The sequence below is a fragment of the Varanus komodoensis genome, unplaced genomic scaffold (genome assembly GCF_004798865.1).
Source record: "Varanus komodoensis strain SLA01 unplaced genomic scaffold, ASM479886v1 scaffold19, whole genome shotgun sequence".
NCBI classification, from domain to species: Eukaryota; Metazoa; Chordata; class Lepidosauria; order Squamata; family Varanidae; genus Varanus; species Varanus komodoensis.
Window position 1 is genome coordinate 4140928 of NW_025335550.1, and position 27060 is coordinate 4167987.

At 41.4% G+C, this 27060-nt stretch overlaps 1 protein-coding gene across 4 annotated transcripts in view; it reads left to right on the forward strand.

Annotated features, from left to right (window-relative positions):
• PHKB (phosphorylase kinase regulatory subunit beta) overlaps positions 1 to 27060 on the forward strand; it is a 104375-nt gene that overhangs the window by 42109 nt on the left and 35206 nt on the right. For all 4 annotated transcript variants that reach the window (XM_044427684.1, XM_044427683.1, XM_044427682.1 and 1 more), the window contains 8 exons: positions 2629 to 2692; positions 6912 to 7007; positions 9311 to 9508; positions 11508 to 11565; positions 14631 to 14708; positions 17191 to 17349; positions 18267 to 18361; positions 26188 to 26243. In XM_044427684.1, the coding sequence (XP_044283619.1) occupies positions 2629 to 2692; positions 6912 to 7007; positions 9311 to 9508; positions 11508 to 11565; positions 14631 to 14708; positions 17191 to 17349; positions 18267 to 18361; positions 26188 to 26243 (804 nt within the window). The remainder of the gene's footprint in view (positions 1 to 2628; positions 2693 to 6911; positions 7008 to 9310; positions 9509 to 11507; positions 11566 to 14630; positions 14709 to 17190; positions 17350 to 18266; positions 18362 to 26187; positions 26244 to 27060) is intronic.

Here is a 27060-nt window from a genome sequence, read left to right on the forward strand (position 1 = left end):
AAAGGTTGAGTCTCACTCTTATTTTCAGAACCTCCATAAGAGGGAACCAGGGCATTAGCTATCTGAGCGTCTCTTAATGTGTCTCGCATTATCTGGATAAGCATGGCTTCTAATCAGCCAAAGATAGGAGACAAAAAACCAGAATTTCACCAGCCTTTGATGGCAGCTGCTTAGAGTGGAGTTTTGTAGCCAACCTAATCAGCTTTTCCTTGTTCAGCCAATTAGAATTAAACCCCACAAGCGTTTTTTCCCTGGCACTGCTTCTGAAAGGCTTTGAAACCTATTGGTGTGACGATTAGAAATAAAGGAACAGTCAAAAATCAATTTTTCATGGTAAGCTGTTAATGAAAATGTTCCAACAGAAGCTATATTTATGATAAATATGCTACATGTGGTGAGACATTTGTTCCCATTTCCATTCTTGTTTGAAGTTCTTTCTGTGTGGTTGCAGCAAAGTCACAGGCTTGCTTTGAATCTGAACTTGTTTAGCTTTTCCAGCTTATATGTATTTTCTGTAAATGCATTTGGTTTTGTTGGTCTCTGGCCTTTTCCATCCTTGTGCAGGCTGCTGATAGTCAAAGCCAAGACTAAATCACTCTCTGTCGTCTGCTAATATCTCTGGCCTGCAGTTCCCACAATTCTTCACCGTTGGTCAGATGGGAGTTACAGACACAAACGTCTTCAGTTTTGTTCAGACCATTATTTTATATCACCTTCTAAACAGTCAGGGCACATTTATCTCAGGGTTGTCATTCTAAAGGTGTGGTGCAAGAAAATTAGGAAAAGTTGCCTCCTTTAAGGGTTTTATCCCTGGAATACATTGGCTTTCTTCAACTATACTAGGAAGCAATAGTTTCCTGCTACATTAACCAACCTCACCAAATTCTTTCTCTTTTGTGGCCTCAAGAAGATCAGAAACATCCATTTCTGCTTTCAGAGAAGCCACAGTTCCCCAATTAGCATGATTGCTGGGGTATCTTGGCTGCTGTTTCCCTCCTCCTACTCACACAAGGCAGTGGCTTTCTAACTAAAGGGTTTTTTAGGTTAAGACTAGGACACCTTTGTAATACAAAAGAAGAAAACTGTGGAAACTCAATAACAGAATGAATAAGCAAAGTTAGATAGTGGCTATTAGGGAATGAGGCTTTATGATAAGTCCATTCCAAACCGAGTACCTCTTCTTCCTTCCAGTCTGAAGAGAGAAATCCACTCTTTCAAAAACCATTCTTTCAAGTTGGGCACTCCTGCTTAAGGGCGAGTCACTTGGAGCATCCTCTTAATCTGACTCCATGTCCTCAGATGAATGATGTTAGGTCTCATTAGCATACTCAGAAAACTTTCTCCCTTAATTTGAAACTGTCTGATTCTCAGATAAGCCTGGCTTATCTCTGTGTCTGTGGATCTTGGCATTTCAGCTGCTCAGTCAGGGTCTGTACCCACAATCTGTGAATGCTCTTTGACAGGAGGAGTGGATCCAATCCCTTATTTAAGCCACATGGGTGGTGGTGCATATTGGTCACCCTTTGGGATATTTAAGCCACCGAAATGGTCACCATGGTTTATATTATTGTTCAAACCTGACAAGGATAGGTGAGGGTTAAACAAACCTTGCATAACCCATGGGTTGTTGAACCCTGCATGGGCTGCATAAACCCCGTTGCTGGGTTGGCACAAAGCGGTTAGCTGCTGTGCCCTTCTGCTGTGGCCTGACTGAAAAGGCAGCCGGCATGCCCTGCAGCCCATTTGCGGTCGCAGTGCAAACCTGCACACGTCCGAACCCTGTGAACTGGGGTTTGCTTGAATTCTGATGAGTGAGAACAAAGATCAGATCGTGTCTTTCAGATCCTGGCTCAATCATTAACTCGAGTTCACACAAGGCAGAGTTCCCCGAGTGGGAATGTTGTGGGGGATTGTAGCATGTTTGATAAAAGTGTCAGCAGGTGCTTCTGGTCTTGAGCCAAAATACAGAAGAATTGCACAGTCTCATCCAAGGTGCTAACATTGCTGCCCCTTATGCCTGGAACTCCTTTCTAGAAAACCCACCCTGTTTCCATGAAGTTTTCGATTTAACTCTGTAGGCTTCACCCTACAGCTGGACTGAAGTTCAAGAACATGCTGCACTTGGCAGTCCTTCTCCTTCTCCAGTTGGCTCCCCCACTGCCAAACTTCTGATTTAAGTTCATTCGAGCAGAGTTCTGGTCACTTTGTGTCACTTTGTAAAGTGCTGCACTTATTGGCGATGTGTCTAATAAGCAGTGACCAAGTTAACATGTGCAAATCGCATCAGCACTTCCTTGTCAAGTGCTTCAAAAACGTGTGCAAAGTACTGATATTGTTTCTGCTACCGACGGCCTGTCAGTAAGACCTTCAAACCTACATTGCCAGATGTCCAAATGCAAGGTGATTCCAAAAATACACATTTTTTTTAACAGATGGTTAGTGACCTTAAAAATAAACTGCTGAAAAATGATAAAATAAGCCTACTGTATCATCATTTTACCCGGGTTTTTTTTAAAGCCCTCAGCAAGAAGTAATCTGATGTATGAGTTAGCCTTGAGGGAGTTGGATTTTTATTTCCAGAGTTATAAATGTAACAAACTTTTCTCTTTCTCTTTCTTCTTTTCTCAGTTCTGTTGGATTAGCAAAAGCAGCCCTTGAAGCAATTAATGGATTCAACCTCTTCGGCAATCAGGTAGTAAAAATATTTAAGTATTTGTTCATTCCCCATTTTTAATTAACTGCTTGTTCTTCAGTAAATTGCTTTCATTCCAGATCAAAGGATGTCTAATATCCATATGGTAGCGTCTGTTCAGTCTCCATTCTGTATTATTATTTTTAAGGTAGTAGGCTAGAAAATTAATTCCTCCTTCCTTGGATACAGGATTCATAACCTAACAAAATTAGCTCTTCTCTTAGTTAATAGGCATTACTTTTCTGCCCAGAAATATATTTAATTTTTGTGAAAATGGAAATATATAGAATTGTCCCATTTTCTCCAATCCTTTTGATTGAGATATTAAACAACTCCATTTGCTCATACAAACATGCTCCTTTATTTAACTGTCCTCAGTCTCTGGTATGATGCACCATCAGTTGCTTTATCAGCCTCATTACTGGTTCCCCACCCAACCTCCCTTCGCAGATCATTTGGAATCCATCAAAGAGCCAGGCTCTTCACCACTTGCTCTGTCCCAGTTCTGACATGCATGCCCTTCCCTTCGTTATCACAGAATGGGGTCTGCCTCAGTTTCCTAGCTCGAAACTATAGATAAAAGCCCAAGCAAAAGGCCTAATGCCCCAAGTGCATCGTCCGTGACTGGTTTTCATGGGATTTGGATGACAGGAGGAATGGCCATGCCCTAAGACTGACACAGCGTTTTGTTGCCATGCTGTATGTATTTCTGTGTACGCCTTAAGAGCCATCGCAAGCTACGGAGAGCCGAACTACATTCCGATGGATCTCATTTGGGACCACATCCCATAAAGTGGGTGCTGCTGCAGAAAATTCCCCTTCCCTATTGGTTACATGTTCTGCTTCATACGCATTTGGCCTTCAGCAATAAATGCAGTGATGTTTTCACTGAGTGGTTGTTTTTAATATTATTTTTATTTCATTTCTATACCACCCCATAGTTGTCAAGGCTAATAGCCATTGGCAGACCTATCCACCATACATTTATACAATTCGCCCGTATTCAGCCTAGTGGCATCCTATCTTAAACTCATTATATGTTGCACGAAGACATGTTTCATTCTGTCTTCTCATAATTTCACTGTATGACTGCATTTGTCCCTAGGGCCTGCAGTTGCTGATCCCTACTGCTTGTTTTCAGAACCCTGTGTGCCTTTCTGAAGTATCTGTATGTCTTTCAGAAAATAGAAAGCCATCTGACAAGATGTTGTAGCCTCACAAGTTCTGTTGCTTAGGAGCAACTTGTGATAGTTAAGCAGTAAAAAGCAATGGGTCTTTCGCATGGCATTAGTTGCTTTCGTTTATAAATGAAAGTAGAGGAGAGATAATTCTACACAGTGTGTACACAGGCCAGCTGAGAATGTCTGAAGGACTAGTTCAATTCCAGGAATCAAGGTATTTAAAAAATCAGGTTGTGGGTGATTCTTTTGTGGCAGCTTCGTTGTTTTTGTTTGACCTGCGGACATTGCTGGCAAGAGACTTATGCCATGCAGAGTGGCAAATGTGCTTATCTGGAAAGCTTAAGACATCTTAAATGGATTCAGCCAACTTTTTAACTCGATCCTTCTAATGAGACTGAGCACAGGGTGACGTGCAAGCAGCCAGTGGGTGGAAGGGGTGGGTTCAGGGTTAAACTCTCAGCCAGTATCACATTTTGAATACAAGCGCAGTTTTATCCTTTGGATGTAGTTTATAAATTATAGTATATCTTCATTAGAACTCTGTCAGCAGCACACTAGTAATTCTTAGCCTGTGGCAATGATACAGTTTGCCTAGTCTGTATCACCTTGCCTAATTTTCAGCACATACTTTTCCCCATCTACCTGTGTCAACTTTTCTCCTCCTTCCATTGTTTTCTCCCAGGAATTTATTTTTGTACACTGTAAGCCCTTAAGATAATGATCTGACTTCTTGTTGTTTTTTTTTCTCTAAAGTACCATATACAGGGATGGTGCTATATTAATAAATATGATCGATTTGGTACCCTCTCTTCAACTTACAGCTACATATAATAGTGTGTTTACATGAGATATCATTTAGAAAAGCCAAGTCTTGCCCTTTTACCATAGGAACAGGCAGTGTTGCTGTCACTGTTTATGTTGTGAGCCGCCCCGAGGCTACGGCAAGGGGCGGCATAGAAATGTTTTAATTAATAAATAAATAAATAAATAAATAAATAAATAAATAAAAACATTAAAATAACTAGTTAGCAAAACTGGAATGATTTTCATATGCATTGTCCAAAAGCACAGTAGTGTAGCCTTTAAGGACAACAAAGCGTCAAACAACAACACAATATGTTGACATATCATTGTCTAATAGGACTGCTAGTGTTAAATATACTAACATCAGTACTTATCTGTGCTCCTCATTATTGTTATCTTTCTTTGGCAGAGGTTTCAGCTGGTAGATTAGGACCCAAATCCTGGACGATTAACCAACTTAAGATGGGCTATCCTAAGGGCACATCTGACATTTACATTTGTTCATTTTAAAATAACTTTAAAAGGGGGCGGGGGGGGGGGGGAGAGAACCAGGAGAGAGAGCTTTCTCCAGAAGCAAAAAGGACAAAACTGTCACTGCCGTACTTTGAACGCATCAAGAGAAGGCAAGACTCCGTGGAGAAAACAGTCATGCAAGGGAAAGTCGGGAGGTGAGGGAGTCGGGTTGTCTAGTATGGAGGCTCTGCGTTAAGCAAAGGAGCCGGTCAAAGCAGTAACGGTGACTGGCCCCACCACAGCTGCTGCCAGCTCGTCAGTCCCCTGCCACCACAGCAGCCATGCCCCTGTCTTTACCACCCTAGTCTCTGCTCTCCTCATGGAAGGGGAGCCACCGGTGGGAGCAGTTGACCTCAGTCCAGCAGCACCCCCAGTGCTGCCCTGCTGGCCGCTTTGCCACTGGCCAACTGGCAAACGCTTGTGCCTGAGGCCCAGCTAGAGGGCAATCAAGGGAATTCAGCGGCATGAGACCAGCGTGCACAGGATGGGAAAATAAGCCACAGTCAGTTATTTCCCTTCCTTGATCATGGGAACCTGCCCTGAATGGGCCTTTGTGGATACTAGCTTCTTATTTGTGGTGTTGGTGGCGTTGTTTAATAACATACCCTTTACTGGTTTCTCTTTGTAATGGATGAACGGGCTGCTAATTTGCTTCTGTGCTGCAAAAATGTTCTTGTTTGTTGATTGCAGTTTCTATACTGCCCAAAGCTCTCTGGGCGGTTCACAAAAATGGAAACCATAAAAAGCAGTGTGGTAGAATATTCTTACTGCCGAGTAGTTGCGGAAAACTGCACACTTCGAGTTTGCAGCATCCCTTTCTGCAAACCCCCACGGATCGTGCACTTGAAAGCGTGTAAATGAGAGAAGACCTCTTTGAGAGCAATTTGAGCTTGTGTTAAGCGGAATGGCATAATTGCGCATCTTAAAAAATCAGTCTGGGGTTATTGACCTATGTTTGGCTTTGAAATTCTGTAGTGTTTCCTTTTTTGATGCAAAGGCATTTGATATCACATCAGAGCCAGTAACTGGGTACCAAAAGTTCTTCTGTGGCTTCCCCAGTGGATAGAAAGCGATGGTTTGTTTTTCTGCCAGCTTTGCACCTTCTACCTTTGCCTCCACCTAGCACCAGAATGTGGCCCTGCAGAGCATCTGCAGCACTGGATTTGGGCCTTAGGCTGAAGGAGGCTCCTCTCAGCCAGCCTCGGATGGCTCCATGGTGCAGCAGAACAGCCTAATGGTGCCTATTGGCCTTCGACTTGGTACCCCAAAACTATTTTTCATGCAGATTCTTGTTGAGCTTCTCACGCGTTCTGTGATTTTTGAGGTGTGTGGAATCCAGTATACTCTGCCCGATCTATATTATTGGGGCAAATTGTTTTCATTCATCTCGTTAGTAACTGCATAATTAAAGCTTTCATCTGTTTGCCAGAGGTGTAATTAAAATAGCAGATGCAAATAAATCTGAAGAGTTAGGCTTGGTAATCTCAACCCCCATATCTGCTAACTGGTTTTTAAATACCTACTTAATCCTTTTAATATTAATGAAACAGTGTCCTGTACATTTTTTTCTTGGAAATGTCATCATCTTTCGGAAATTACTGGTTTATGATTGCTGATGGTAATCTGGATGTCCAAGGAATCCATTTACTTCACCAGTATTTGCCACTCCAATCATTGCTATGCACATCTTTTGTAGTATTAATTTTCTGTTCCATTTACAGGGTTGCTCGTGGTCTGTCATATTTGTAGACCTTGATGCCCACAACCGAAACAGACAAACTCTTTGTTCATTGCTTCCTCGAGAATCAAGGTCTCATGTAAGCAATTTTTTCATGAAATTGGGTTTAACAGAACATGGATTTTCATATAGTTCTTAGCTTTATTGCCATTTTAATATCCTGTTTAATAAAGGGTTTGAAGTTGATGGGTTAGGAAGGAATTAAAGTTTGTTCTTTAAATAATACTGTGCAGGAGAGACCTTACTAAATTATTGAACAGGCTTCTAGAGAAAGAGCACTGTTCTTTAAGGCTCGAGTGGACAGTTTTTATTTAAGGCACAATTCAGAGTCATCCAGGCATCCATGGGGCAGTGGGAGGAGTGGCAGAGGTGGTCTTTTCCTCACTGTCCTGCCATCCTGCCTTTCAGCGAGCTGGAGAGTTTTGTCCATACAGCTGGGTAGTCCCAGGAGCAGCTTGGGGATGCCCTGATAGGCATATAAGGGGACTTGTACCCACAAGTTCTACAAAAGATATGCACTCATACATCTACATATGTGTGCTGGTTTCCTCAGCTTGACTAAAGCAAACATGCAACAAGCCCCCTAAAATGCACTGTTTTATATTATATTGTTGTTGTTAGTTACGAAGTCACGTCTGGCCCATCGCGACCCCATGGACAACATTCCTCCAGGCCTTCCTGTCCTCCACCATCCCCCGGAGTCCACCCACACCCACCTCTCCAGTGACCCCATCCAGCCACCTCAACCTCTGCCATCCCCTTCTCCTGCCTTCCATCGTTCCCAGCACCAGGGTCTTCTCCAGGGAGTCCTTCCTTCTCATTAGGTGCCCAAAGTATTTGAGTTTCATCTTCAGGATCTGGCCTTCTAAAGAGCAGTCAGGTTTATATTACATATTGACATATTATTATATTATCTTAGCATACTCATTAAAAACAAGAACTGGAATGACACAAGTCTCATACTGAGTATGGCATAAAATATCCTGAGAGTCCCAGCTGGGGGGGGGGGGGGGTCAGTAGTGCACCCCTTTGGCCTCACAATCGCAGACATATGCTAGAGAATGTGAAGGCAAAAAGATGCAGTTAGAGATAAAAGGCAGACTAAATAGATGATTTTAAAGCATTCATTTTTCTGCATTCATTTGTCAAAGTCCGTCCCCCTTCCCCAAGACTGACTGAAGCTTATCATTGGGGGAAGTGGTTTCAGAATAATGACACATGTGTGACAGCTGCTGAATTCATTAAAATTCACCTAAAATATGCAGAGCAGGTTCATTTCTTCAGCTCATGACCTATTTGCAGTGTGACATCCAGAGCCAAACACATCCACATTGTCTCTAACTAGTGTAGGCAGAAAACACAGTCCTTGTTTATTTTCATTTATTCTCCTGGCATTAGTCTCTAAAATTTCAACTCTGGGACCTCTTCTAGAATAGAAATATATATTGATTGCCTTTGGGGTTGAAGTTTGCTACTTGCTCACTTTACAAGAGTACCTGCAAGGTGCTGATTATTGAACTGAGTAGCCAAAGAACTCCTGGACCATCCATACCAAGCTGCTTTTCTGTGAACAAATAACAGGAGAGTTGTTCCATTATTATAACTGCAATTTATTTTATCTTATTGTTTGTAATGTTATATCTGCACTTATATCTGCTGTAAACATTATTTTTAATACAAAGCCCCAAATAGTTAATATTTTAGGTTAAGACATCGAATATGAATAGTTTTAGAATTTTCCTGTCTGGGCAGTTGCATAAATGAAGTGGAGACAGGTGGCCTGAACTGCTCCAAAACTTTGTTTTGTGCTCAGAAGTGTCCATGCAACTTCCATGAAAAGAGGTTTACACATTGAGTTCAACATAGGCCAGCCCCACTCACCTTTTCTCCTTCAATACCAAAAATAGCTCCTTGGAATTAGAGAGAAATCTTGCAGACACCAGAGGTTTGGGTGCATTTTGGAATACTCATGGAACTTGGTCTGGAGTTACTGTGGCCTGGTTCACACAGAACGATAAGCCAGCACACTCAGAAAAATTCAGCTGATTGTGAACAGGGTGGTATAAGCTGTGTATCAGTCCTACTGCAAGCAGAAGCCTTTAAACTCTGGCTCATCTGTCCCTTTACAGTCCAGACTCATGAACAATGATCCATGGTTTGTTTAGCTGCTCTTAGTTGAGCAGGAATAATTGGGCAGTGATCACAAGAATTGCCATCCAGAGTTTACTCAGAAGCTAGTTTATTGTTACTCATGAATGGAGCACATATCAACAGGTGCTTGCTGCACAGATGCTTAGAGAAGCAGTCCGATTATTTGAATTTCTGTTTAAGTTATTAATTTCTCTGCTATCCATTATTTAGACATTGTTTTTCTTTCCACAGAACACAGATGCTGCCCTCTTGCCCTGTATTAGTTACCCTGCATTCGCAGTAGATGATGATACCCTGTACAGCCAAACGATTGATAAGATTGTGAGAAAGCTAAAAGGCAAATATGGGTTCAAACGATTTTTGAGAGATGGCTATAGAACAGCTCTGGAGGACAAAAATCGGCAATATTACAAACCAGCAGAAATTAAGGTAATGCTTCTGTGTATGTGATGCAAGGAGTTATTTTATGTGTATGTGAGTGTTAGATGTATAGGACATATTCTGGTTTTGTTGACACAGATGCGTTAAGATTACTAGGCAAAGAAATGCCAGCTTTGTCCACTCTAAAAAATTTTACAGTTAATTATCCTGGCTATGTATGTCAGATTCTAATTACCTGCATTGTACAGATGTGGGTATACATGCATGAGCCCAGATTATATCAACTCTTCAAAATATTATCTACTCTTAGTTTAATACAAGATGATAGCAGCATCTATTTATGTTTGGTTTAGCCAAAACTTCTAATTTTTAGCCAGCATTCTATTTTTTTATCAAAAATTCTAACTCTTGATAAGATTGTTTTGCTAGTATCTTCTACATTCCTGTTTTCCAGAATTCCCAACACAAAAATTGCTTTTTAAGTAAGTGAAGGGAAGGTATTGAAGCCTAAGAGCAAGCTTTGCCATGCGTATTTCCAGACAACTTGACAATAATTCAAATTTCACTGGATAATTCATTAGCAGTAGTGTTTATGAGACCCTGGCATGGTATAAAGCATTACAGTAGATTAAGTTTCCCTCTAAACCATAGTTCTGAGATTCTAAAATTGTCAGTGCCTTCCAGTTCTTGGAAGACGCTAAAAAGACTCACTCGTAACATTATATGGACTCGCTGAGATAGATGACAACACTCTGGGCTTGAATAGACATCATGCCGGCAGCCCATTACTGCCATAGTTACAGCATTGCAATGGAGCTGTGCAACCAAGTGCTTCACCCTTTGAACCCTTCCCCTCTTGCACATTGATTCCTCACCCTCCCAGTATCTGGAAATACTGCATAAAAACTCCAGTTAAAGGACTTCAGGTACCGGGGCTGGCAAAGATGAGCAGTCCTCCCGAGAATCTGGAGGATCTTTACCGCTCATCCAAAACCGTGTGGCACAAGTGGGCAGAATGCATCCCACGGCCACGAATGGCCTCAATTAGTATAAAGGACCATCAAAATGCCTCAGGGGAAATACAGAAGCTTATGGCCTGTTGGCCGCTTAATGGTGTGTAATGTATTGCCCTGTCATGCTGTGCCCAGGGCAGTGCTGGAGCCGTAATTCAAGGCAAATTCTAGCTGGGGGTAGGGGGAAAATAAGGCAGAAGATAGGGTAAAGTGGTGCTTGGGAAGTTACCCTCCTTGGCTTGACTACTGTATCAAATCAAATTAGTTATTTTTCTCCTGATTTTGCTTGGGCAACTCTGCAGGGAGGCTGAATATTAAGTGTTGTTTTCATCTGGTTCTTCTGATGTTGTGCAAGAAAGTTCTATTGCTTGACTGCCTAGAAAGGGTGGCCGTGCTGGAAGCCAGCAAGTCAGATGAATCATTAATTTTGGCACTTGCTCGCAATCCATTTTAGTGGAGGTGACATTACTCATCGTAGTAGTTTGGATGTGCAGCGCTGAGCATGCTGCATCAGCATTTTTCTCCCTGATTGATTTGTTTAGAGGGAAATGTGCTTACATTTCAAACTCAATGTACAGTTTGTTTCCCCTAACAAACAGCCACGTTGTTTATCATTTTATTTAATTTCACAGCTGACTACGGGCTGGAGTGTATTAATAATCAAATCTTGATGTGCTGCTGAGTATTAATGCTTGCCATTAAAGGCTGTCTGAAAGAAGCCCCCATTTTTCTTTCAAACACTTTTATTTTCATCTCTTTTTAATTTAAATGAAAAATTCTCAGAGAGGAAAAAGTGTGTGATACGTTTTGCAAATAAAACTGTATGGCAACTTGGAAAGCACAGCAGATCTTTATGTAAGAGGATGAATTCTTCCTCCCTTCCTTCCTTCCTTTCTTCCAATAAGTTGTTGAATAATTTGTTTTCACATTTATATTTGGTTTCTTCAAAGAGGTAATGAAATACTGGAATGTACTTCTGTAAATAGAAATACTGCATGCCTTTTATTTTTCCTTTGTTTTTTTTTATATTTTAGCTCTTTGATGGGATCGAGTGTGAATTTCCTCTCTTTTTCATTTTCATGATGATTGATGGTAAGTGTGACTTGGGATTCTTACTCTTCTGGGGATGAGCCTTGGAATGCTGCAGTGAAGCGGTTTTAGCAATCGAAGAGGATACGAGTTGCCTACTTACGCTGACAGTGCCATGACAATTCTGCCACCCAAGTAAAAGGAGTGGAATGATTGCAGCGCTTGTAGAATAAACCAGTTTTCTGTTATGAGCTTTGTACCTGAGTTTGCAGTTTTCAGTTGTAGATGAAGCACTTTTTTATAGCTCAAATGAGTGCGCTTAGGTTTGTTGCTGGTTTGTTGTTTAGTTGCAAAGTTGTGCCTGACCCATCACAACCCCATGGACAACATTCCTGCAGGCCATCCCTCGGAGTCCACCCAAGCCCACACCCACTGCCCCAGTGACGCCATCCAGCCACCTCAACCTCTGCTGTCTCCTTCTCCTTTTGCCGTCAATCATTCCCAGCATCAGGGTCTTCTCCAGCATTGCTGTCGGTTTAGATCTTCTCAAAAGTTCTGTTTTGTCCTATCAGAGCAAACATTTCCATTGTCTCACAGATCCTGAGATAACAGCACAATCCTTTATACAGTAGACTCTTGACTATCCGGCTCGCTACTATCCGGCCTAGTTAAAAAATAACTATCAATGAACAGTAAAATAAGTTTAAATAATTTTTGTAAGAATTAAGCCTACGTTTTATGTTAATGTTTTGTTTATTTTAAAAATGTATGTATTCATACTGTACAGTGTACATGATTTTATGTTTCCTGTAATTAAGTTAGACATTATAAAATTTTCTAAAAATTTTACAATATTTACAATTTTATATTTTACAATATTTTTATCCTTGGACTTCCTTTTTCTGTAATAAATTTTTAAAACGTACAGTGTATAACAAACATTTATAAAGTACTGGCCTGTACTAAGAGGCCAGAAAATATGAATAAGAGCGGGTTTTGGTATAAAAAGGGTGTTTTTAATGGTATGGGTGGGGTAGGAAGTGAGCATTTATAGAACTCCAGCCTATCCAGCTTTTTTTGTTATCCGGCCTGCCCTTCTGCCACATTAGACCGGATAGTTGGGAGTCTACTGTATATCTATTCAAAAGTGACTGAAGACTGAAATAAAAATACCTGTTTTAAATAAATATTCCTGTATTAGTTGCCTTGCTCCAGTAGGAAGTCTAGTTTTCCTTCTTATGAGAATCTCCTCATCAGTCCCAAATATATGTGTCTCTAAATGTCTTAATTGATTAAAGACTTTATATGCTACTTTTCTTTCAAAAGAAATCCAAACTGGAAGGTAGATTAAAAAGCTAAACCCCAAAATTAAGAAAAGAAAGAAAAAATCTGAGGGCCACATCAATGATCAAGTTACCAATCCTTTGAGCAGCTTCTGAAAGAGCTGCGTTTTCCCTAAGAGTTGAAAACTAAGCAATGAAAAACCTAAGCAAGCATCCCGGGGAAGGAGATCCCACAGTGCAGGTACCTCAACTGAAAGGGACTTTTTTATACCCCCTTGCACATGTTGTGATGGTGGATGGAGGGACGAGAGCCACTCTCTCAGCTTACTTCAAGCATTTCCTTATGGAGGTACATAAGGAGGTACCTTATTGATCGGAAGTAGTCCTTCAGAATCCACATGTAGATTCTTTGAAATGAGTGAGGGGCCACATCAAGAGATCCCCAGGGTCCCTGCACTGAGGCAAGTCTTTACATGTTTGTTGGTTGATTAATACACATCAGTTGGGCAGCCATACAGTGGAATGACCCTCATTTGGGGCCACTTCCTTGGTGGCAGCCTTCAGGCCCCCTTTTTGCCCCAGCACCAGGGAGCTGTTGCAGTCATTTGCCATTTGGCAGGAGAATGCAGGGTCAGGTGACTGGACCTGTGAAGAGGCAGTTGGTCTCCCGCCCCAGAAAATCTCTCTGGAGCAGCCACAGAAAGCTCACCAGCAGGTGAGCAGTCTTCCTGGGCCGGTGCCTTCCTTAGGAAGAGGTGGTTGCTGGGTGTGTCAGGCTCTAAGGCTATCCATCTTTGATGCACCAGCTGCCGTAAGCTGAGCAGTGAGAATTCTAGACTCTGTGTTAAACACCATCTCAGAAATCATAGAATAGTTGGAAGACCATCAGGTCCAACTCGCTGCTCATTGCAGGATGCCCAAGTCAGAGCATCCCTGACAGAGGGCTGTCCGGCTGCATCCGGAAAGCCTCCACGATGGGAGAGCACATGACCTCCTTTGGGTCATCCTGTCCTAACAGAAAGTTTTCCCTTTCATTCTCTGGTCTGATTGAAAGATAAACTCTTTGCTATACTGTACTAGTATTTCCTGATTGGTTGATGATCACAATCTTAAATGACCTTAAGTGGGGATGAAATCTATTTATGGAGAATTAAATCGATCAGTGGCTGTCAGCCATGGGAGTTAATTGGATCCTCCATAGAAAAAGGAAGCATGTCTCTGGGTACCAAATGCTGCTGACGAACAACAGGGAAGGATATTGCCTTGTGCCCTGCTGCTTCTTGATGTCCAGAGGCATCTGTCTGTCCATGTTGAAAGCTGAATGCAGGATAGCTACATGGACCTTTGCCTCATCCCACGTATCCAGGGTTGTAGCCACAGCACAAGTAGCCGAAATCTCATCTAGCATTGCTTTGTGGTCTCGGTTTTAAATAAACCATCTCAAATGTTTATAGAGTTACTGGGTAGGGGAATAATGAAAGTTTATTTATTTATACTTTCATTTATATGCTGCCCACTACCTTAGTCTAAAGCGGCTAAAATTGGAAAGAGGGAATGGAAAAGCCAAAGTCTGTGCATCAGATGGGATGGCTTTTGTCTCCCCCTGACCAGGGAACTGAGCAGAGGTGTTTTGCTGGTGGGATGAGGTGGCGAAACCGAGCATGGGCCCAGAGCTGTTGAGCACTGGTCTACCTCTGAACGGCCTACAGTTGTCCACAAAAGCGCTTAAAGGAAAGAGCCCTTCTTTCCATTTAATAGTGGTTTGAAATATTTGCAATGATGCTTTTTTCCTAAGCACTCTATGTATGATGCATAGCTAATTAAGTGTTACTGGATTGCTTTTAGGCGTTTTCAGAGGTAATACTGCACAAGTCAAAGAATATCAGCAGCTTCTGGAACCACTGCTACAGCAGTCAACTGAAGGTTTGTACCATTGTGTAACTGGGCATAGCAGAACTCTAGCGAGTCAATCAAGGAGAAATCCTAAAACATGTTGCAGATATGTAGCATGTTCATATAACATCCCTGGGAAAATGGCATTCATGTACAAGAGCAGAACTGCAGGCCAGACATGAACATAAAACTTAATTTCTCCAGTGAATTTTGGCACATCTTAAAATGGAGTTCGTCATCTGCTGAGCAAAAGAGGTTAAATGTTAGGTGTGTGCGGATCCATCCCCCACCTCCTCTGATTTCTGTTCATAATTGTACGAGAGACCTTACAGCTTGCACTTAGAGAAGGCTAAGTGACTCTCTGTTTTTTTAAAAAATGGGAAGGCTTTCATGGCTTTAAAAAAATCTTGGTGCAGAGAAAACTTGTTAGCCACAGAAATAATGTTTTGGTTACACGTTGGTATATTTGGGGAAGAGGTGAGCACAGCTTAGATTGATCCTGGATGTAGCTAAGGAGATAAATTGCTTTTTACTCCCACTGGTTCTCTGCTGGTGGTTTCTCCCTCCTCTGTTATAGCACCTATTCACGCGTGAGACTTTCCAAGTACAGAAACTGTTTTGGTTCCCTCATTCAGTTCCTAAATTTTAGAGGAAACCTCTGAGATACCTATCCAGGTTTCTTTGCAGCTCACTGAAAAACAATTTTCTTTTCTGGACTTAAAAGTATCCTGCTTGGATATCTTAGCTACTTCTTTCAACTGAAATGTATTACAGCTCTTTATTACAGTTTTCGGGGATGACTTTCCTGCTTTAAAACTGCTCCTGATTGATTTTAAAAGGATTTGAGTGAGTAGAAATGATATTTGTCATCTATCTCGCTTGCTCCTGGATCGGAAGGATAATGAATGCATCACATTCCAAAGCAGCCTAAGTACAAAGTTCTGTGATGTACAGTACATTTTTTAGAAAATACTTTTAAGTTCTTATTCTTCATTCTGGCCTCTTAACAAAGTATAACTTATTGATTTCTCTGCCCCATGCTTTTTTTGTTAGCACAGTATCAGCAATGACAATAAAAAAGAATTCATTTACCAGATAGCTCTCGTGTAATTTCTTATTTCCCCACCCCCTGCCTTTTAAAGAAATTTTTAAAAGTTGGTAAAAACAGCTTTAGTGTACAATATTTCATGCTGACTTGTCTTTGATATTTTAATCCATGCAGTTATTCCATAATATTATGGAAGAATTACCATTTAATGAACAAGAGTGCCTACAATCCAATGATAGTCTTAACATCTCACTTGCAGTGGGTTTTATGCATTAATGTTTCAGCTCAGTAAATAAGCATATATGAAGGCACATTATATAATCAGTATTGCGACAAAGAATGCCAATGCGCCATTAAAGAGGGCAAAGCAAGAATGGGGTTTCTTTTTAATGTAAAAAAAAGTTTTTATTTAACTCCTGTCTTAAGGTATAAAATATCTTGGATTTGGAATGCCTTGTATTATATATAGGTTCTCAATTTACACAGCAATTTTAGGGTTAGGGCTAGTAGATGTTCTGGTATAAGAATGCAATCTGGCTGCTCCCTTATAAAGTATGCATTTTGCAGGGGTAGTCTAGAGAGACCGAAAAGGGTGAACTTCTCCTTACTTACCTCCTCCTTGTCCTCTTTTGTCATCCTATTTCCTCCCCCGACCCGCTTTCATTGACAGAGGACAGATGAATGAAAAACAGCTTACAACACTGTGTGCATAGAGGGGTGGGGATTTGGAATGGGAAAAACTATAGGCAGGTGAAGACTTCATTTTTCTCAGTCTTGCCTGCCTGTATTGCAAGTTAGATAAGCCGGCTACCATCTCATCTGGGTTTGCTTCCAATCCAGAAGGTACAAAGCGGATGGTTCCTCCCATTATAACTAGTTCCATCCTCCATTTTATTCCTTGTTCTCATTGCAGGAGACCTTGAAATAGGACATGAGAATTAGAAAGTATCATTGTATTGTAGAGGAAAATAACTTAAATGTAATAATAGATAATTCACAGCTAGTTAATGTATTTTCCACTCCTGTAATAAACTAATTGATCGAAAGTGGCTAAAACATTGTGTTTATACTGAACCCCCTTTTTTCTGCTCAAGATTCAGGTTCATTTTAATTCTAGCCTGAAGCTTTCATACCCTTTTCCCAACAGCAGTTGAACATCTTTTCTGTTCTGTAGCACCAAAGCAACATTAGTGTCTCAAAGAAGTGCTGTTTTTTCCATCTGTCAAAAATTACTATTTTGTCAGAACCAGTTTATAGACACTGCATCTGTTCAGTGAAGAAACAGGGCATAAATAAACCTGCATTCAGTGCAGCGGTTTCTGTTCTTGGCAGGCTGTGGCACGGAATGATAACAAGGAATGATAATATTTACAGCATTTGGGTTGCCTGCGGTGGTAAGTTTTTTCCTGTTTTAAAGGAATGTCATTTTAAATATCTTTAACTATGTACTTTAAAACTTCACAGGCTATCCCATTGTACCTAAGTATTATTATGTGCCAGCTGACTTTGTTGAACTAGAGAAGAAAAATCCTGGCAGTCAGAAACGATTTCCTAGCAACCATGGACGGGATGGAAAGTTCTTTTTGTGGGGGCAGTCTCTTTATATCATTGCGAAACTCCTTGGTAAGTAGAGAGACTTTAAAGATCCATGTTTTCTGAAATCCCCCCCCCACACACACACAGCTTGAATTTGTGTGGCTTTAATGAAGTATTTCACCTGTATAAGTAATTACTGGTGCATACATATGCTAATATAGGCCAATTCTGATATGTAACACTTTAACCCAGTTTGGATATAATATTCTTGAGCTGATAAACCACAGTTTACTGGCCCACTGATAACCATAGTTTATTAGGCCACAAATGGCTTGCCCACTCACTCTTGTTTCATACCTCCCTTATCAGTGTTTGGCTTTGACATTGATAGCATGACTTGTTTATCCATATTTTCCACTTCCACAGCTTCCCTTTACATCTGAACTAGTTACAAGTGATGCCATTGGCAATAAATACAGATGTACAAGGGAGAGTAGAGGACAGAGGTATGGAAGTAGATAGCACTATTGCAGCGGTAGGGAGCCTGGTGCCCTCCAGATGTTTTTGACAACATCTTCGTATAAGCCCCAGTCAGTATGGCCAGTGGTCAGAGATTATGGCGTCTGTAGCACAGAACATCTGGACCACATCAAGATCATCACGTCTCAACTGGAATTTAGTCTGGAGAATGCCCTTTCAGGTGACTTAGGCACAAGTTTCTATCCAGATGGGCTGCCCCTTACTTGTAGCTAGTCTGAAGTCATCTGCATACTATTCCTGCATGAGCATCTTGTGTGATAACACTACGCATCCAGGCAAAAAATACCTCCAGATGTGCTGAATAAGCCAGACCCCAGCTTCTACATTTTATGATCTCTCCGATTATTTCCCACCCACCAAATTCCGATTCTGCTCTTTGTTCTTGCATAAAGCAATGCCTAATAGTGACAGATGCTTTCTGTTAGCAGTCTACAAGTGACGAATTGTTGGTGGTTTGCTTTCAGTTGACGGTTTAGTGAGTGCTAAAGATATCGATCCAGTGAAGCGTTTCATACCTTCCCAAGATCAACGGAATGTTAGCATGAGATTCTCAAATCAGGTATGAATACATTTGATAAGCTGACTTTGTCAGATGATTATTTTAAAATGGCACCATTGAGAAGGTTGCTGATCCTTCAAATTTCGCTAGGCCATTAATGCTGCATTTGTCTATACTGGGACCTGCACAGGATGAAAAAGACTAGGAGTTCCAAATGAACGCATAAAAAATTAGAGGGAATTGTGTGGACTGTGGTTATTTTGGCTGCTAGAATAGACCCAGGATGAGGCAATTTATAAACCGGCAGACCCTCCCCATGAGCTTGAACAGTAGGTGTATCATCTGCCTGGGAAGTCAAACTTGACTTGCCAGAATGAGCCAGCCAGACTGTGGTCAAAGAAGAACTGGAGAGGGTGAGAGAACCCCTGTGCAGGTAGGCTCAAGGCAAAGGTCTCGACCCTGACAATCACCTTTAACACACATCCTGTAGCTTATTAATCTTTCTTCCCTCCACCCACCAAAGTCGCCAAGAACCTTGTAACAAAACCAGATCAGCATGGCTTGCATTTGGCTGTTAGTTGGAAGGGTCAGATTCACCAGTGAGCTCCTTCCATCCTCAGAGAAAGAGCCATGCTTGAAATTTGTGTTGAGGTTGCTGCATGCAGAACACATGACGTTATCCTAAGCCCATCAACTGTATTTACACATTGCCTCCCCTGTGTGGACATGGTGTCTGGGGGGCAGGCGTGCCAGGGAGTTGGGATGGGAGGCAGCTGTGTGCTGTTTCCTGTATGTTTGAAGGAGAACTCTCATCCAGTCCAACCCTGGGTGGAAACGAAGCCACCCACTGGCCCATTGTCATTCCTTTCAGATGCCTGCATGTATCACATGATCGCACAGAATAATTGTTTTCAGTCTTAGAATTGGGAAACCCAAGGCTGTGGGATCGCTTCAGTGTCTGCAAAGCATGCCCACGTGATTATTTTTCATCTGGCTGTGGTCACACCTGCTCCATTTCCTTTCTTTGCGACAATAATACCATCCACCTTTCATTTGCTTCGATCTCTAAATCATATTCTCTTACTTTGATTCAATGTTCTGGGATTTACTACAGTACTTAATTTCAATGTGTGCTAGTACAATTTGATCCACCTTAAGCTGCAGTTCTGTGTACAGTTATGTGGAAGTGAATGCCATTGAATTCAGTGGACTTACATCTGAGTGGACATGCATAAGATTGTGCTGTTAACTAATTTATGCATAATCAGTGTACAGCTGGAATCTCCTGCCCCACTTTGCTTTGAAGTGCTGAGAAACACGCCAAAAAATAGAATCTGAATCTGAAACAGGAGCATAACACATTTCACATAATTATATCTTTAGAAACCAAAAGCCACTTCAATTCTTAAAGAGCTTTGTTCCTTTTCCTCCACAAACTATATCAAATTAAACCATCTCATTTTGTTCAAAAGCAAATTAAAAAATCCATTTAGTCATCTCAATGTATATAACATTAGATAGGCTAGTAGAAGCAAAATCAATCAGCCCAAATGTAACACTTAAAAAAGAACAATCCTATTCATTAATGGGGGTTTGTTAAAGTAATTCTCATTAGAAATAAAACCATTTAATAATACCCACATTTTGCTGTGTCATAGATTGCTGTTAGAGAAAGCCTTTTCTAATAACTGGCACCTTTTATTTTGGTGGTTATCTTGGAAGCGGAACTATTTGGACTAGAAACAAAGCCCTGTGAGGAAGAGAAGACTAAGGGGAGATTTGGTAGCACTCTTCAAGTCCTTGAAAGGTTGCCTTAGAGAGGAAGACCAGGATCTCTTCTTGATAATCTCGGAGTGGAGGGCACGGAAGAACAGGCTCAAGTTGCAGCAAGCCAAATCCAGGCTGAATGTCAGGAAGAACTTCCTGACTTACCGCAATACAACAGTGGAACCAAAGACCTGGGCAGGTTGTGGGCTCTCCTGCACTGGAGGCGTTCAGGATGCAGTGGGACAGCCATCTGAAGGGGATGGCTTAACTTGGAGTGCTGCCCTGAGCAAGGGGGTGGACCTGGTGGCCCTCGAGCCTCTTCCAACTCTACTATTTCATTCCGTGATTCTGTGAAGCTATCAAAAAACAGGTTATGCTTCCTCCAGTAATTGGAATCGGAGCATGAATTTCTATTCCGGAAAATGCTGGTCTGCATTTAATTGCTGCGACCCACCCAGAAAATGTTGGTTATTGGTTGGTATAGAAATGAAATAGTACGGATAAGAGTACACAGTTCTAGTCTACCTTTGGGGGACAGTTAGGTAGCGTTTGCAATTGCCCTGGATTGCCCTTCTGACGCATCTGCCTTAGAAAAGCTCAGGTTTCCACTGGGAACTAAACAGATACTTTATTCTATTTTTATCTAATATATGTTAATAGCCTGCCTAATCCCCCTCCAAAAAAAAAATCAAAGCATCTTACAGCCGCTAAAAACACTAAATTATTTATTACTATTTATGAAAAAAATACTAACCTCTCTTCTTCGTTGCTGGTACTAGGATAGTATATAAGAGAGACTGTGATCAAAACCACCCTCCAGTAGAGAATAAAACAGCATCATGATAAAACCAAAAAACAGAGTAGCAGATAAAAAATATAAGGCTCTCAGATCAGCCCATTCAAATATCTGGGCTCATGAATTGATACTGAAAAAAATGTAAGCTCCAGTCACATCTCCATGGAAAGGGAAGCAGAAGGTTATCTTCCTCTTGTGTCACAGAACGTTCCCCAGGTACTGCCATAAACATCTTGAGACTTGTACAAGCTGATACAGACCTGGGTATTATCAGCATATTGCTCTCACCCAGATGTTAAAAAACATGAAACCTTATGGAGACTCACAGCACAAGTTGAACAGAAACACACACACGCACACCTGCCCCTTGCCACAGATAGGAGCAGAATCTCTGTTTCACCCTCTCAGCAACACCCACTCCTCAGAGCTGGACCAGCAAGATCCCATGTCAAGGGTAGTAGAACAGCCATTTTTTTCTGCCTGCCAGTAAGCTTCCAGTCCCCGTGGCTGGTCTTGACCTTACTGATTGAAGGATCTTGTCTACCCATATAATCATGCCAGGATGCATGGCAGAGGTCTCTCTCGAGCGTTCACTGGCAAGCTCTGTTACAGTGTGTGCAAGAAGTGGGGTCTTCTCCCTGATCCCCAGTGCTGTAGAACTCCCTTTCTGTTCATGTATGTCGAACCCCATCCATGCAGGCATTTAGGTAAGCAGTGGGAATCTTTCTGTTACAGCATTGAATTCGCAATTGCTTTATGCAGTCAAAACAGATCGGCAAAGAATGTTATATGGTTGCGCCTACAGCTGTTCCGTTTTAGGTCCGCCTGTGATCTTTCCTGCATGCTGCTTTGTGAAGGTGTGGCCCTGGAAAGCGGTGAAAAATACTTTAAGAAATGACCCAGCCTTTAAACCCATTAAGGTTTCAAGTGATTCCATTATGCAGCACACCTTATGTGTGTGCATCATGGAATTATATCACAATAAATGCAAAGAAGGCGCATGCTAATTTGTTTCTTCCAGCCAGTGCCATAAAATATCTTGACTAGAGCTTTTTACCTTCAGTCATAAAATGGAGAGAACCACAAATCCAATATATAAGACATAAAAGTTCCTTTCCTTCTCTCCACAATGATTTCGCTGTTCAAAGTTCATTTACATTTAACCTTGCTTTATAACCCATGTGTTTGAGTTACAGGCTTTCTTCACCATACCTGATGTTGCCAAAGATTTCTTAGAGTAGCAAGGGACTTTTTGTATGTTTAGGATTTGTCAATAGTCTGGTTTATGTATTTGAGCATTTATACTTCATCTCCACAAAATTTGAGGCAGCTAACACGCATTATTAAAATAATATTTTAAAAAATAAAGCATAGAACCATATTGCTTGAGCTAGTCTCTGCAGTTTTTTAGGATTAAAAGTGAGTTGTGTTATAAGCTGCACTGGCTGCTTTCCAGATCCATGGCTTGAAATGTATTCGCTTTCCTTGGGCTTGGCCACCTTGGTTGCCTTCAGGTTGGCCGCCTGCTGATCTTGTCTGGACATGCAGATGGTGGGCATGTCATGAGTGGAGCCAGCTGGAGCCAGGGGTCAGACTAGATGGCCTGGGAGGCCCCTTCTGACTTGCTCTGTTTCTATGTTTCTATGTCTTTCTGTCAGTCCAGAGAAGTTCTTCTTTTTGAAATGCATCACTTTTATTCCTGTCAGCTTTCTTTACTGTCCACCTTTTACATCCATATAGAGTAACCAAGAATACAGTAATGTGAATGCTCTTGGTCTCCAGGTGCCTTAATATATATACTGGAAAACATTCAGTTCCAGTGAAACTACCAGGATTTAGGAATAAAACCCAGTGAGAATGCATTACAGTTCTATCAGGATGGCAAAACTTCTATGTCTGCCACAAAATGAAACAACCAAAACCCCAACCAATCCTTGAGCACTGCACAGCACTGTATTTTGGCATTCTTTAATTGGGATCCCATATATTTTCCTTTAAGATTATTTTTATGCGGGGGGGGGTGCATCTCATAGTACGAAAAATATGGTCTAGTTGAGTGATTTATGAAGGATTGCCTGTAAATGCAGTATTATCTTGATGAAATGCATTAGCAGTTACTACAGCTAAAGCTAAACCACTGAAGCCTGTAGAAGTTGATGCAGCAAAGTGACAGATTCTGTTCAATGTTAGCACACTCACGAACGCATAAAACACCACAGTGCAGAACTACAGAAACCCTATATTCTTTCTGTGTGCATACCGAAATTGTAGGTTTACATTTCTCTCACGTTGCCTTAAAATCATTTTTCCTTGGTACTGCTGTGTGTATGTCATCATGTAAAACTGCAAATATCTCAGCATATTTTGGCTTATTTGTACCTTTTTTTTTTTTACTCTGTGGTACCAAGTAATACTGAGAATGAAACCTGCACAAGGCAGAACTACAACCAATATTGGCACAAATAAGCCAGTCTGTTTTCTTATCTGTTAAGGGGCACTGGATCAATATTCAGTGCTCTGGACACTGAATACTTATAGACGATGGTACTTACCTCGTACTTAAAGACAATAGTACTTAAAGGAGATTAACATCCCATTAAAATGCTTTAGGAAATAGCTATACATCTCCATTGGTTGTTGATCAGTAGTTCCAGGAAAGTATTCGTGCAGTGACAGGTGACTGGTCCATGAGATCTCACCTTCACTCACAGCAATTCCAAGAGAGGTGCTTACGGTGGTGGACTATGCTTCAGCAGTAGACAGAGGCCCTGGTCTTGAAAAGGTGGGGGACACATGTGATTTTCGAAAGCTCAAACTGTATGGAACATTGACCGCTTCATTACAAACTGTCAGGTGTTTAATTTATTTACCAAGGGGTCCTGTCCCTCCCTGGTTCATCACGGCCTAAGGGAGAGGATGTGTAATCCTTTCCTCTACTGGACACAGTCCCAGAGAATATCTGCACCCCGACTCACCCCTCACATGAGCATGCACACGCACACGGTTGTAAGGCTTAGTGGCGGGAGCCTCCCACTGGTTTTCCCCAGGTTGTGTCTAGAAGCAGGACACTGGATTTGAATCAGCCTGTGTAGCTTGCGAGTAGGCTGGGTTCTGCTTTCCTTTGCTTACCATATTACTTTTCTTACCAACTGGCCTTCCAGTTGTGTTTGTCAGGATCCCTTCCTTCATTGATGTGGCCATAATTTCCTGGATTCTGCATCTACTGGCTTATCGATACCAGATTTGTGGGTTAATCTTCTTCCTCTTCCTCTTCCTCTTCCTCAGCATCATCTTGAATTATATTCTGAAAGTTTCTAGGTGCTTTTTAAAACTTTTTTCCCCTTTCTAAGAAACTGAAAAGATTTTCTTCTTCCTTAATAGAAAGACGCAAGATTCCAGTTGCATATTGCAGTGAACTGGGTTGCTTGAAGTATTCCTTGCTCCTCTTTTCACACAAGCAGGCACTCTAAAATATAAATAACTGAAGCATCAAGTCACTTGGAGAAAAGATTGCAGCACCTTGTTGATAAAGTACTTCATCAAGTGCAGTAATCCATGAAATCCTGCTCAACAGCAAAAAGATTTAAATGAGAAATAAAAGCAGCAGCCATTTATTTTGGGGCAACACCTCTACCAGATTTCTAGCCTTCACAACATCTGTCTATTAAAACTACCTAAATTATTTTTCTCTATATATCCTTGTTTGGGAAAGTAAACTCTGATTATTAGACCAAAGTAGATGTCACTCTTGACTGCAGATGTTTTAGCTGTTAATTAGTTTATTAGATGTATTTCCTCCCTCCAAATTAGGTAATGCGCTTGGGGTGATATGTACCATAAAATCAAAACAAATTGAAAGTATCAAAAGCAATCTAAGGCAGCATTAAAATAATTATGAAGACAGATGGTGTCCATCCCCCTGATTCTTCTCAATTCTGTTTTTCTAAATGCTGATATCATCATCATCCTCATTACCTATGAAAATACAAGAGAAAATAGCAAAACAGGGTGTGCATATCCTATTAAAAATCCAGATTTTGTTGTCCTTTATCTCTATATGTTTTTCAAGAAGATTGGTCCACTATATAGAGACACCGAACCCTTCTGTAACCTCAGGGTTTGAGTGGCTTTTCTACAACAAAAACTAGCAGCCCTGATGTCAGGCCAGGCAAATACTAAAAAAAAAAAATCCTTAATAACTGTAGGAAATCACCCAAACATATGTCTGTGATTTTCCTGTTCTAGAGCATGCGGTTTTGCCTGGCTCTCCTGGAAGTCAAACACAGAGCCGCCTGGCTGGAAGCCAGTCACCCCCTGTGTTGAGGTGGCCGAGGTCCTTGTGTTCTCCATCCCATGGGCTGCAGCTTGCCCCTAGCTCCAACCAGGGGGTTGACAGGTGGTCTTTCCCCTGATGGGGCTGGACTTCCTCCTGAAACGTTGAGGGCTCTTCACCGGGCCTTCCCCAAAGACCTCGGCTTGGTCTGCAATTCCTCTGTCTTCAGCCTTTTTTGAAGTAACAACAGCAATCTTAAGAAGCATTCTTGTTTTATTTCTCTTTAATAGCATAGTGTGTGTCATTCTTTTTATTTCCCCCCCGGTATATTTGATCTGTTTTGTTTCGCACCTAATAACCCTAGCGGAAAAGGCGTATTTTAAATAAGGGTATATATTTTAAAGGTGGCTGCAGAAGTGGGAGAAGTTTTTCTTGTGCTGAGATAGGGTCATCCGCATGTGGCGTTCATGAGGGGGTTCCATCAGAAGACAGATTCTGCCTATGATTGTGTTGTTGATGCCAAAATAGGCTGCAGATTTCCAAAGAAAATCCCTTCATGCTGAAAGAATATCATATAGTCATATTTCTGAACATGTTTAGATCCAGAGTTCTGTCTTCAAATGGCTACAGAATGACTTACATTGCTCGATTAATTGAAAACGGGTTGTTTTTACGCTGCGAGCCAGTTCAAATAAATCAGGTGTTAGTGACTCCCTTCCTGCCTTCATTGCAAAACAGTAAAAAAAAAGTGAAGGAAGCTGCCTGCAACATCTCAGCATCGCAGGCCTTAAGAATGTACTTGCATCGCAGCACCTTTGGTGGCACTGAGATTTATGTGTGTTACTTCTCTCATGCTCCGTTTGTCTGTCCACACTGTCAAATTGATTAGTAGGCAATAAAAAGTGAAGGAAAGCAGCAATATGACCTGAGTGTGCCAGTCATATTAATGAATCGTTATTTTTCACACGGGCTTTGTGTTTTACTGTTGCTAACGATCAGCAAGCAAATTCCACAAATACAAATGTCTGGTTTTACTCTTTATGCTTTTAGGGTCCTCTAGAAAATGACGTGGTGGTCCATGTTGCATTGATCGCCGAAAGCCAACGGTAAACCTCTCAGATCCTTGACAATTCTCTCTTAGGGTTTGATTTGGAAATTTCATGACTAGTTGCTCAGGCCTTAGAGCCCTTCTTCAGGCAGGATGGGCTGCATAATTCTTGTGATTAGCACATGCTGTAAAGTCTTTGGATTGGCCAGACCTACTGTGGAGTAAATATTAGAAGCTTGGTCTTTGCCTTTTCCTGGTCAGTAGAGCAGTGCTTTCTGCTTGCTGTGCTTTGCAATCCAACTCAAGCACCTGGTTCTAGCTCCAGCAGTTCATCACTGCTCCAGTAGTAACCTCTGAAATGAGTTAAAGAATTCTTAATCTAGGTCTGAATTTGGATAAGAACCACCCATGGGTTCCCTGCATTGCTCTAGCAGTGTAGGGGTATAAATCTACTAATGTTATTTATTTATTTATTTAAACCATTTCTATGCTGCCCCATTCGCAAAAAGCCTCGGGGTGGCTTACAACATTAATAAATAGACATAAATAAAGTTATATAATTAGACTTAAAAAACCAGAAACATCTCGGCACATACATAAAAACCCAATAAATACAGTTCATAAATTAACAATTAAAATAACTTTTAAATAAAAAGGTCTTGGCCTGGCGCCGAAAAACAAATAACGATGGCGCCAGGCGGAGCTTTCTGGGGAGTGCATTCCATAGGTGGGGCGCCACTGCAGAGAAGGCCCTCCTCCAGGTACTCACCCTCCTAATATCTTTCACGGAGGGTTCCCGGAGAAGGGCCTCTACTGCCGATCTCAAGGGGTGGGAGGGCATATATGGGCACAAGCATTCCTTTAGATAACCAGGT